This window comes from Raphanus sativus, chromosome 4 (genome assembly GCF_000801105.2).
Source record: "Raphanus sativus cultivar WK10039 chromosome 4, ASM80110v3, whole genome shotgun sequence".
NCBI classification, from domain to species: Eukaryota; Viridiplantae; Streptophyta; class Magnoliopsida; order Brassicales; family Brassicaceae; genus Raphanus; species Raphanus sativus.
Window position 1 is genome coordinate 41780936 of NC_079514.1, and position 13821 is coordinate 41794756.

General features: G+C 32.4%; 1 protein-coding gene across 2 annotated transcripts; it reads right to left on the bottom strand.

Annotated features, from left to right (window-relative positions):
* Positions 1–6525: 6525 nt before the first annotated feature.
* Positions 6526–9317, bottom strand: LOC108852381 (calcium-dependent protein kinase 14). Of its 2 annotated transcripts, XM_057008571.1 has the most exons (9): positions 8866–9317; positions 8529–8589; positions 8165–8288; positions 7918–8061; positions 7675–7827; positions 7475–7590; positions 7243–7410; positions 6935–7165; positions 6526–6854 (listed from the first exon to the last, which is right to left on the bottom strand). In XM_057008571.1, exons 1-9 carry the CDS (start codon positions 9030–9032, stop codon positions 6693–6695), a joined length of 1326 nt encoding a protein of 441 aa, XP_056864551.1. In that variant the 5' UTR covers positions 9033–9317; the 3' UTR covers positions 6526–6692. The 2 variants fall into 2 exon arrangements, with proteins under 2 accessions (XP_056864551.1, XP_018481383.2); XM_018625881.2 differs by having other exon boundaries at positions 8529–9317.
* Between the last annotated feature and the right edge of the window lie 4504 nt (positions 9318–13821).

A 13821-nucleotide genomic window follows, 5' to 3' on the forward strand; every position in this document is an offset into this window, starting at 1 on the left:
CTCTGCGTGACTGCCGCATCTTATTGATCTCGTTGGTTATTGAAAGAATGAAATTTTGGCCTTTATATGGCCAGGTCACAGTTATCAACGTCATAATAGACTTTTTGTTTGTTAGTTTGTCAAGCTGGACCGTAATTGGTTACTAAAATGCATATTTTAATTTTGCTCATCCCATCACCCACGTAAGTCGGTTTACTAATGCATGTGTATGAATCAAAACGGAGAGAACTAAATTATATTTTCTTTAAAAATGCTCCAAAATAAAAGAGATGCCGTACATCTAACCATAGTTTGCGGCACACACATTTGCGTATGGGAAGCAAAGTTAGGTGCTTAAGATTAAAGGAATCTGAAAATATGTATGAATCTCCCGCTGAACAGAATTTTCGATATTTGAAATTCACACGTGGTCAAATTACAATGTGTTTTAACACATGCTTGAGCTGAGCTGGTAAAACCACATTTCATGTTTCTAGAAAGTTAAGAATCATGCCTGCATGAGACTCGAAATTTGTAACAAATTCTTTCTTGACAAACTTATAACAGTACTGAAACCCTGTTAAACCAAAATAAATTTGACTTACGGGTTCAAAAACTTAGACAAACAGTTCGAACACATGGAATTTCCAATAACAATGGGAAACACTAGTGGCCCTACGTGCATACCCCTTCTGAATAAAAATTAAAATCCACTTTAGGATAGCTATTATCGACTATATAAAATATATAATCTAGGCATGTACTAAATAATAGACGTACACAAAATGAAAACGTATACAAATATATGATAAGGCATGTGTGAAGCTTGCTTGAAAGACCCGAAGGTATGGACGAAAGCATGACTTCTGGGAAAACTTCCTGGTCGTTGTTGTAATAAGTTTCTTAATTATAGGTTATTGATCACCCTTTGAAGAAAATTCTTTGATGAATAGGATTCACCATGCTTATATTACATTTGTGTGTGACCAGAAAATTTTCTATTCTTTCATGTATAGTTTGATTGATCCCCTTAAAACAACAAAACAAATCTAGTGACATAATAAGAGTTTGTGTGTTATGTTAGTAATTGTTAAAATGCAAATTAATACTAAAATATAGACTGGGTTCTATATGTTCTTTTGCTTGTTATATGTGTTACGTTAGTAATTGTTAATTTTAAGAGTTTAGTAATTATAAGTATGATTAGAATCATCGTAAGTATTCTCTTAATTTATTTGGCAAATCATCGTCTTAAATTTAATCTTGAGAGTGTTCTATTCGAACTATTGTGTTTGAGTATTATCTTTCACATATACTTTCTGAAAGTTGGATTAGAGATCCAAATCTCAACACGAGTTACACCGTGATAATGAAAATTTTATATAAATATAGCGGAGACGTTTACGTTTAAAATTGAACGATTATATTTTATAGTAATCCCCTATATATTAATCCTGGAACATTGCAACATTGTTTGGTAGCCACGTGTCATCATGAGAATTATTCTAAGTATTGTTAGACAAATAAGTTGGTCCATCTACACATATATTATAGTTTTTATTAAATAACTATTAAATCAATTATTAATATACAAAATAATATTCTCTATTGTTTCCATAAATAAAAGCTACGGAACTTCCTAATATGATTGACATATATATCACCATTAATGATTATGAATAATAAAGATTTGATAATAATTTTTTATCCTCTATACTTTTCGTTTAATTTTATTTGTTAAAATAAATTAAACAATCACATTAAGCATATAATAAAAAAATTTATATTTTTTCTTATATGTTGTATTTCGAAATTTTTAAAACGATTATAAATTACTAAAAATGGTACAAGCCTCACATTGAATTGTGATCAATGGTAACTTTTTTTCAGTTCAGCCTATCGTTTTTAATGGGTCTTGAACATTTTTTAATGATTAACTAAATAAATCACGTACATAAAAGAAAGTGTTTTGGTTTAAAAATTGTTGCATACCCAAAATCAGTATGAACCATCGTCACTTTTATTTAAAATTTGGTTACAATAAAAAATATATGGTTGGGAAAAAAATCCGAATCCAAATAACCGGACCAAATCAAATCTACAAAATAGTATAGAACTTTAATCAATTTGGTTAGATATCTGAACATGTTTAAAATTTTGGTATCTAAAAACCAGAACCGAACCCGATTCGGACCAAAATATTTTGGGTATCCGAGTATATTCGAATCAAATTTATATACTTAAATATATTATTTTAAAAAATTAATATCTCAAAGAAATATACAAAATACTTAAGATGTTTAAATTGTCCAAAATATTTAGAAATATATAAAATAGTAAAAATTATATTTAAAATAACTAAACATTACTCAAAATACCAAAATACTAAAATATCTATTCATTTTCTATCCAAATATTTAAGTTAAACCAATTTTTATGTTAAATTTAAGTATTTTGGTATACATTATTCAAATTTATATGTAACATATTATTTTTATTTTTATGTTTCGAGAAATTTAAAGTATATATGAACTTTAAGTTTTTAAAAAATTAAATGGGTTATCTGAATCTAAAACCAAACCGAACATATAAAAATTCGAACCAAATTTGCAAAGATCCAAACCGAACCTAACCAAACGATACCTACCCACATATCATCCCTAATCAAATGTAAAAAAAATTATTGACAACAAAAAAATGTATTATTTATTTAGATACAACATATTTAAAAAAAAGTTCACCCCGCGCAAGGCGCGGGTTATCATCTAGTTTATATATATTCCCCAAATCTTATGATGTATCCAAATATTTCATATACATGTTGTTTGGATACATACTATAAGATATAAGATTAATTTCATAGGCTAATTTTATATGTTTCTCCAAATCTTATGACGAAGACAAAAATAAATAAGATTCTGAATGGATACAGTTGGGTGCGTTGTATATTTAAAATGTTGTATATGTTTATACTTTAGTATGTACCAAATACTTTAATATATGTTATCTTTCGGTTTACAGAAATATTATAATATAAGTATATAACACAAAATTTCATACCACAAAAATAATAATATAAAAAATCATATTTTAAAACATAAATTGCATCCAACTATGTCCACCCATAAATCAAATCTTAAAGCATTTGAAGGACCTAGATATGTCCAACTATGTCCATCCATATATGGGATTCCACTGACAAACGATATTGAAACTGTATTTTAGAATATTCAAATACAGTTAATATATCTGTGGAAACACTTAGTTATGAATAGTTTACTATGGACTCTGAAGAGTTATCACAGAAACTCAATTTTATTAGGAACTAGTGATATACCGGCGCTATGCGCACGGATTATTATACTTTTACATAAATTTATAAATTATTATATCGTTTTAACAAATAAAATATGTTAAATATGAAATAGAAATATATTAAAAATGATATTTTCTGATATTTTTTTATAGTGGTTAGTGACCGTAGTGCATTACTTTGTTTGAAGTTGTTTAGTTCAAAGTGGAATAGCATAAATGGTTGTTATTAATCGATTTAATAAAAATAGAATAAAAAACCGATAGTCACAACAAAATTAATTTAGTTGGAATTTAAGCATAAAACAAAGTTGATGTTTTATATAAGAGAACATACTTATATTATTAATTAATTATTAAAATAACTATATATGAACTATAAAACTTTTACTAATATATTTAGTTCAAATAATAGAAAGATGGAATACATTTCAAATTTTATAATTTTTATTAAAAATAAGGGTGAAGTGTCAATTTTTGATAAAATAATTGATGAGTATCTAATATATATTTTGTAAATTACTATGTTGACTTTTAAAATATAGAGTGCGAGTTGTATGTGTTACTTTAGTTTCAAGATCTCTCAAAAAGATGTATCTTAAAATAAGAAACATAAAATTATTTTCTATATTAGTTTTGTTATAATGGAAGATTTTGTATGTGTTCATAACAAAATTCTTGTTTGTCCACCCTTATTTAGAAATATCAATGAATTTTAATATGAATCTAAATATGTTTTTTAGCTAAAACTATAAATGGTTCCTAAACTCCTCTATTTAATGGACAACTTCTATTTTAACCGGAATGGAACAATTTCACCAAATTTTCCTAGTAAAAAAATCAATTTGTTAATTAGTAAATGAGATGTTAGCATCTATAACGATCATGAGAAAGACAATTTCTAACTATATGCGACATTCGGGCTTGCTGCATTTAATAATGGTTTTGATAATAAATTGTTAGTGTGGTGCAAAGGATTAATGGTGAGGGTGGTGTGTGGTTTACATTAATTTTAAATAACTTTAGCAACCATGCAACGTTTTAAAATTTCTCTCATATTGGAAGTATGATTTTTTTTTTGTTTAGTTAAGTTTTAAGAGTATATTAATCATATTCACGGTTTTTAAAATGTAAACATAGATAGCATGCATAAGGGAAGTAATTGGTTTCCTTGCATAGTGTAACATGGGAAGATACTATAGAGTTTATGTGCGAATACCAATAGATCAAATGTTAATCTTTTGGACTTGAATCGCCATCAATTACTAAACATTATTAGAGTGGGATGAGTGGAATTCTTAGATTGATTATATGACGGTTACGTCGATTGCGTTAAAGAAAGAGAATCATAGAGGCTCTATTTTCCATCGTCAACATCAAATATAAATAAATCATGTAAGCCAATGTTTTGACACCCGACCCGGACACTGAACCGGACGATTTACCGGGTCTCTAGATCAACTGTGGGTGAACCGCGGTTTAGTAAATGAATTAGTTTTATTATAAGATAATATATTAGCTATGAAAATAAATATATAAAAACTAAAGTTAATAATTTAAATATTTTCAAACATAAAGTAATAGTTTGGATATGTATCTATTTTATGTTTAATTTTTTTAAAAAATACTTAACTTTAGTTTCCATTTTTGTATTTTTATTTGACATACAAAATATTAAGAAATAGTTTAAAAGTATTTAAAAAATATGTAACATAAGAGTTATTAAATCTAAAGAAAATCAAGACATAAAATTAATAATAAATCAAACTTTCAATCTAAAATTAAAACATCATTGTAATAAATTGTAAGTAACAAAAATAAATTAACACCAAAACACATTAAATAAAATTGAGAAAAGATTTTAGTTATTAAAATAAGAATACCACATGGCATTTTTTCCTCCAAAAAGAAAAAAAACTCAACTTTATTATATAAGAAGATATCATGAAACCTGAGTATAAGCGTGATGCTTCAAATGACAATATTTCGAATTGCTAGAAACTTGTATACACGAATCAGAATGACATGACTCTTTTCGTAAACTAAATTAGTTTAAATATATGTATGCATAAACGGTAAACGGCCATAAAGTTAAGGAAGGAGTGTTGTTGCGTACAACTATATCCTTTTTAATTGTTCAAAAAAAAAAACTATATCCTTTTTAATATAAAAAGATTTATATATATATATATATATATTTATATATATAAGTTTCTGTTAAATTAGTTGGTACGGAAATTATGGATTATGGAATGCCACAAGGTTACTAGTCACAAGGCCTCTTTTTTATATATAAACGCATTCAGGCGACATGTTGTGGATACACACGCATGCGGGTTGGTGAGATCAATGTGACATATATCATAATTATTCAAATATTACCTCATTTGTTATATGTTTTTTTTGAAGAATCATTTGTTATATGTATGCTTGGAAATAATTAAGAAACCTAGCTTTAAATAGTTAATGAACAATGTTATTTTAAATTCTATATAATTATTTTTTATTATTTATTATTAATGACTAAAATAAAAATTCATATAAAATAAATCATTTATATAATATATAGATTAGTATATAAATATATTTTCAAATGTGGAAAATTATAAAATATATAGCACTATTTAAAATATATGTACACTATTTTATTATACATTATCATAAAATTTTAATCCATAAAAATATAAAAATTCATTAACTCAGATATATAGGTCATATTCTAAAAATATGGATGATACAATTGATGATTTACAAAATAAAATAAAATCTATATTATAACTTATACAAACAATTTGTTTATAAAATATTTTAAAAAGCACCTATGTGGATGCATTTTCCGATGTTTGATTTATTTATATGATACCGATGAACTGTTAATTGCCGAAAAAATCAGTTTAATACAATTAACTTTGACAAAAGCATCATTCAATACAAACAAAAAAAAACTAAAAAGAAAAATAAATACCCATGCAGCAAGATCTAGTAATTGCATTATAAAGGGACCATATGAATTGCATTGTATATATCACTTGCACGGTTGCACCCATAAAATTATATTTTTAATTTCTAAGTAGGGAATGAAAATTAGAAGTCTAGCTCAGTGAACCATGACGAATGCCAATTTGTTTCGGCGGAAGAAACTTTAAATGTTCTGTTGCTGATAATAAAATATTGAATTTTTACATAATTCACAAGAATAAACGTAATTAATGATTCTCACACACAAATGGGCTGCATCCGTCTTACAACAATATAAGCCTTTTATACCTGTCAAATGACTCAAAATTAAAAAGTTGTGAGAAAGTGAAGAAACAAGAAACCAAAAGAAAGAGGAAATATTTCTGGAATCAGATTCAACTCAATCTTCTGAGAGTGAGAATAAGTATCCCTGGCTTGGGATTTCAAGTTCTATTTGTATCTCCATGAGACTGCAAAGACCCATCTTGCTTCAGTTTGTGACTAAGATTCTTGAACCGATCCCTGGAGTACTGCCTCGAAGCTTTTCTCCAATCCGTTCCCGTTTTCATCATCGTTGCAAACTCTTCATAGCTTATCCTTCCGTCCTGCACAAATTACCGTTTATAAACCTTCAAGTTTCATATTATTTCTACAAAACAATTTACTATTAGATGAGTCTACTAACCTTGTTGGTATCAACATCATATATAATGGCTTCGACAACTTCTTCACTAGTTGTATCAAACTCATCTGCCAAAGCATCTCGCAACTCATCTATTTCAATGTAACCACTCTTATCTAGATCAAAGAACTTAAAAGCTTTCTTTAAGTGCTCGTCATTGCCCATCTTCCTGATGTGTACAGTTATGGCTACGAACTCATTAACGTCTATATATCCGTCTCTATCAACATCTCCCTGTATAATAACAAACATCATCTAAATATTAAAAACTTTCGAGTCAGTATTGAAGATAATTTTCTTTAATAGCTTACCGCGTCCATCAAGATTTGAATGTCATCTTGAGGAACAACAATACCAAGTTTTCGCAAACCGAGTCTTAGCTCTTGGATGGTAATCTTTCCTCTATTGCTAGTGTCCATTGCTTGGAATTTTTCAATAATTCCTGATGCTTCTTCAACCGATAGATGCTCAGCAATAACCTAAAGATGGAAAGTTATAAAACTATCTTAAGCTCTTTCAAGAAAAGAGATTATTAGTACATACCCTGAGTGCCCTTTTCTTGAGCTTGTTCATAACTGTGAATTGCTTTAGCCTTGCTCTTACACTTTCACCCAATGATACATTTGGAGCATTCTTACCGTCTTGTATCCATGGATGATCTGTAAAACCAAATATGATACAATGAGTATTAACAACATTGTTCCATATGAGCACGAGAAACAGTTATATATTTTGAATGTTACCAAGCACTTGTTGAGCTGTAAGACGACGCTTTGGGTCAGGATGAAGCATCCTCTTGATAAGATCTTTTGCATTTGAAGAAACTTTAGGCAAGGGATCTCTTCTGAAGTCAATCACAGATTTAAGAATTGCTTTTGCGACTCCATGATCAGTTTCTACAAATAAACAAGATACAAAAATGGGTCACTACATTTTGTATCATTCTACAAAACATGGAACGTAACAAGTGGTTGACATAACCAAACCTGCCCAAAAAGGTGGTACACCACATAGCAATATGTAAAGGATTACACCAGCGCTCCAAATATCAATCTCTGGTCCATAACTCTGCTTTAGTACCTCAGGAGCCATGTAGTAAGGACTCCCAACGATCTCGTTAAACTTCTCTCCTGCAAAGAAAACACTTAGGGTTGTTAAAGACTGCTTATGATTCTGTGAACTTGAGCATCTTTGGCCAAGCATCTAATATATATATATATATATATATATTACCTGGTTTAAAGAAAATAGAGAGACCAAAATCAATTGCTTTCAAAGGTGCAGTTTCCTTTTTGTTTGCAAACAAGAAGTTCTCAGGCTTTAGGTCTCTATGCATTACTCCATGCTTATGGCACATCTACAACACACATTGAAACAAAACACATTACTCTTAGCATCTACAAGAATCATAACAACCATGAAAAAAATTAAAAGCTCAAGATCTTCAAGAACTGCATTTTAAGTGTCTTTCAAGCAATGGCACATGTAAAAATTGCACATTGAGTGACTCCCAAGCAATGATACATATCAACAATGTCCAAGCAGCCACAATATAAAAAAAAAAAGTAAAAAATTCAGACATCAAAACCAAACCAACCTGAACAACTTCCATGATCGTCTTAATAACCGAAGCTGCAGCTCTCTCCGTGTAATGCCCTCTAGCCACGATCCTATCAAAAAGCTCACCGCCACCACAAAGCTCCATAACCAAATGCACAGCCTTATCATCCTCATAAGTCTCTTTCAACGTGACGATGTTTGGATGCTCAGGCATAACCGTCATGATCTCAGCTTCTCTCCTAACGTCCTCTATATCCACCGCCGCTCTCAGCTTCTTCTTTAAGATGGATTTGCATGCAAAAGCCTCTCCCGTCTCGTTGTCTGTGCATAGATACGTGACACCAAACTCACCTCGACCTAGCTCCCGACCTAACTTGTATCTCAGCTTGATATCACGACCCGTTGGTTCCTTAAGGACAACAAGCTCATTTCCATCGTGTCGGTGACCGTAATCGATTGAGAAAGGGTTTGCAATTTTAAAACCTCTCTTGTTCTTATCATTTCCAATCAACGTTCCTCCCGTTCCACAGCAGTTTCCCATTATACAATCAATGAACTCTTGTCCAAAACGAGAAAGGAGGAACAAGATCCTTAGGCGTTAATGCAGAGAGATATGGAAGGAAGGTTTTTAAAACAAAATAAACAAGAAAACCTCCTTCCTTCCTTCCCTAGTCTCCCTGCATTGTCTTCTTATCTTAATTTCTGTTTTTTTTGTTGTTGTTGCCTTCAGATATGTCTTCCTGTAATAGTTTATTTTAGGTGTTTTCTTCCGCAATGTCCAAGCATATCTGAAACATAACAGAAAAGAACGATTATAGGATCACCATCATCTTCTTGTTTCATATGCGGAGAACATTATCAGGAGAAAACAAAAGCTTACGTACATGATTTCCATATATATGTGAAATGTCATGTTTCGATTTTTTATCTTGTCGAAAACTAACAAGTGTCGTTTGCAACTTCCGGTGAAAATTTTCAAAAATATAGAAAAAGACAGTGGTCTACAACGCTTTAACAAACTCACTGGTTAAACATTTCCATTTAACAATATAGAAATAAAGTAAGATATGTGTGAATACAATAATAAAAAAAAGTGTGAATACTTTTTTTTTGAAACTTATATGTGTGAATACTTGCGTTGAAGCAAGCGGACCTAACCATTACCAAGCGGACCTAACCTTGAATACAATGTTTTACAGACGATTATTTTCCAAAAGTTTCCATATCCGAGACTCCGAGTTGGCCTTGTATCAGAAGTGTGGCATCTAGGAGTGGAAGTTTTGAATATTTCCTTTTTCGAACCACCCATTTTTCTTAATTATTTCTAAGATTATTGATTGGATCAAAATTTATTTTCTCCATCTACAACACTAAACTTCAGACTAAAATACATTTTATATATTATATATTGATCTTTTTATTTGTCATTTATATAACTGTATGTTTTATTAATAAAATAAATAAATAGTATTTTAATATAATAAATAGTGTTTTAGTGTATTGAATAATATCACACCAAATTTGATGTGAAATTATGGTATTATAATAAAATGGTGTAATTTTATAGTTAGGTTGACAAAGGTTTTATTATAAAAACTACGTTAAAAGCCAACAAACTTAAAAAAAAGCGAAGTAGTCTCCTCTCTCCCCTTGCGCACCGAGTCGTAACTCTAACCACCGTCTTTGCCTTTACTTTTGGTGGCTCTGCTACTGATCTCTCCGTCACGCTCGCGACGAGAAATTCCACAACCCTCTCCTCTTCTCAATTTCAGTTATGGCGGATCTCCCAGAAGATCCGGTGTCGTCTCCCACTTTCAAAGCCTCACCTGAGCTTCTCCACCTGTGTAAAATGGACTCTCTAATGCCTTCATCCAGCAGGAGCTTTCAACACACAAAGGAGATTCCTTCCTCACCTTCAATTTCATCGATTTTGTTTGGAGAAGATGCCCTAACTGGTAGCAACCAGGATTGCTCCATCTCCAAAGTCGATCTCAAGTCTTTTGTTTGAAAATGAATCACTGGATACCGGAGAACTGTCGCACCATGCCTCTCAATCACATCTAGGAGCATGGCCATCTCCGCTAAAAATTCCAGATATCTTTAATGGCTCTGCTGGTAAACAGGTGCCAAAGGAAACTCTTGCTAGCCGCGGTTCTATAAAACAGACTGTGTCTGAAGAATGGCCGGCTCTAGCTGCTAATCATCCTAACATCTCTCGTAAGCAAAGAGCTCGCATCTCTTCCTCTCAGGCTGCAAACCGGGATGATTCCTCCCCTCCATCTTCTGCAGTAGGAGATGATCTACGAGCTATCTCTAGTGAGTATCCATGGGCAGCGAAGATGCGATCCAAATGCAATCTCCACAGGGTCACCACCCCCACCTACTTGGAAGATGGAACACCAATGGTATGCATTCCACCATCTGTTCTTCTGAAGGGATTAGAGCATCAACGTGAATTCATTGTTGGACAGTTCAAGAACTATTCAGCACCTCCTGGAGGGTTAATTCATGGAATGGCTACCCGCATTTGGGGGAAAAAATGTAAGATCTTCACTAAACAACTTAGTGAATCTTCTTATCTATTTCACATACCTGATGAGTCGACTCGGAATCGGGTGATTTCGAGAGGAATCTGGTATGTGGATGACTGCTTGATGTTTGTTTCTGCTTGGAACCCTTCTGAAACTATATCTTTCCCTGAAATCAAGACAATTCCAACATGGTTGACCTTAAAAAATATTCCTTTCCAGCTATATTCCATTAAGGGCATTGATTGGATTGCTTCAAGCATAGGCGAACCAATGCTGACTAGCAAGCCATGGTTAGATCCAACGTCTATTGGAGAAGCAAAAATCTTAGTCGAGGTAAAGTTAGACAGGCCCTTCCCTAAGCGTGTGGCTTTACATGACAAAGAAGGAACCATAACTTGGTTGATATTGTCTACTCTTGGCTTCCCCCTAGCTGCACAACTTGTGGACAGTTAGGACATAAAGCCAATCGTTGCTTAGGGAAAGCAACAAAGGTTGCAACTAATGCCCCAAAGACCACTCAAGTTACTGTCTCAGAAGTAGTAGATACAAGTAAAGAGGTTGATGCTGCTACTACTCATTCTGCTTTACTTCAAAACACTGCATCTACGGTTGCTGTTCCTACTTTCTCCACTGCTACTACTACTTACCTTGCACTACCATCTCCGTTGGCAGTAGAGCAAAGTCCTCTTAAGGTTACATCTGAGGTAGAAATAAACCAACAGACTGACACCACATCTGCTCAACTTGACCTTCAATCGGTGACTCATCTTTCAAATACTAAGTCATCAACTGAGACTGCTACTCACTCTCCTTCTGGTGATGAACAAGACTTAAATAAATCTCCAAGCACTCCTAAGCAAGGTACTGAGACTGCTACTCTTATTGAAGAAGATAACAATATGTGCTTAGAGTTGCCTCTGGTAAACACAACTGATTCAAGCTGTGGTAAAATAAAAGTGTTGGATCCGAATAATGATATTGAATTGTCTAAGAAAGTGGTTGGGGGTGCCTCTACAGATGCCAACGGCATGGTCTCTGCCACCTCCTCCCATACTGTTAACTTACCTATGGATGAGGTATTTGCTTTCTCTCCACCACTCTTTGTTCCAGGTTCTAGTACAACTGGTCCTTCATTTGCTTCAGATGATGACTTGGTCCATAGAACTCGAGGAGGTAGACTCCTTAAACCATCACTTAAAGGTACAGAGTTTGAATGGACATTGGTGGGAGGAAGAGGAAAAAGGAGACGTGGTCGTGGTCCTAAACACTAGTACCATCATCAATACCTTCATTATCATCTTCCTTCAAATCTTATGTGATGTAATAAGCTTTCTCAATTAGTGTTTTCTTACTCTCTCACTATTTTTTAATCTAAATTTCTTTGGTCACAAGTGTAAGCATTTGTATCAAACTCTTGAATTTTAATTGAAAGCCCTTTTTCAAAAAAAAAAAAACTACGTTAAAATGGTGTTTTGTAGTTGTGTCGAAAATGATATTATGATACTATTTTTTTACATTAGAACGAAACCACTTTTTTTACCATAATCTTTTAGTGATATGCATATTTGATGCAGTTATCAACTTTTCTGAATGTTCAGGATTACCACATGCAAACATATTAATTTACTTAATGATGAGATCACATTTTCATGTGCTACCTCTGCTATTCCGTCTAAGCCTGACTTAGAGAGAATTACAAGGTTTCAAAAAATATTTGATTCAGTCGATGAAATATTATGTAAAAAGATGAAATTGACAAATTTGTATATAATTTATGAACGTATAATGTTAAATTGTTGGTAAATAACATATTATTTCATCATTAATGATATAATTATTTAAAATTAAAAAACTAACAAAAATGATTAATAACTCTCAAATTATACTTTATAGGATGAATACTATCGTTAAGTACGTGAAGTTTCGCTAAATTTCTTTACATTTCAACCGTAGGTGTTTCGAAAGTGACTTTAATAATACTAAGTTGATAAATAAATAGATCATGCAGGTATAATTTGTTATGAATCAATTATGTGATCGACCCATTTCTGTCCAAACCGGACAGACTGGACCAAACCATTTCTGGTCGGACCGAACCAAACCGAACCGGACCGGACCAGACAAGTCTATGTCATACCAGACATGACCAGGCCCGACTCAAGCCCAGCCCATGAAGACTAGAAGCTGGCGGCCCAAAGGAGAAGAAGATAGAGACAAGTCCAAGAAGATAAACATCAAGAAGATTCATGATTATCCATATCAAGAAGAAAGGAAGATTTAGACTTTACCATATTTATGTATTAGGATATTACTATTTCCATGTATTTCCTATTTCCTATTGGAAATAGGATCTTTCCATTTATCTCTTCCTTGTAACTTGTATATAAAGGACCTTTAGTCCTTAAGATTAATAACAACGAATCACTTCCATTTACAACACGTTATCAGCACGAGCTAACCTAAAACTCGAGCTAAGCAGAAAACCCTAGAAACCCTAGTTTAGCCGCCGACTTCAAACAGCTCGAACTCCCTAACCACGAGGAACCAGAAGACGAGCTACCTACCGATTTGAAGATCTCGGAGAGAAGAATCCAACGCTGAAGACCGCGACGCAATCCGAGTTCAGATGAGTTCGCAATCGTCGTTACAAGTCAATCGGACAGGGAAACCCTAATCTGCCCGATTTCTCTCTCTAAAAGACTCAACTTCAAATCGATCGTTCTCCCAAACCGTAACGATCCAGAAGACGTGCGACATATCAATTTGAAGCTATTGAAGAGTAGAATCCAACGCCACCGA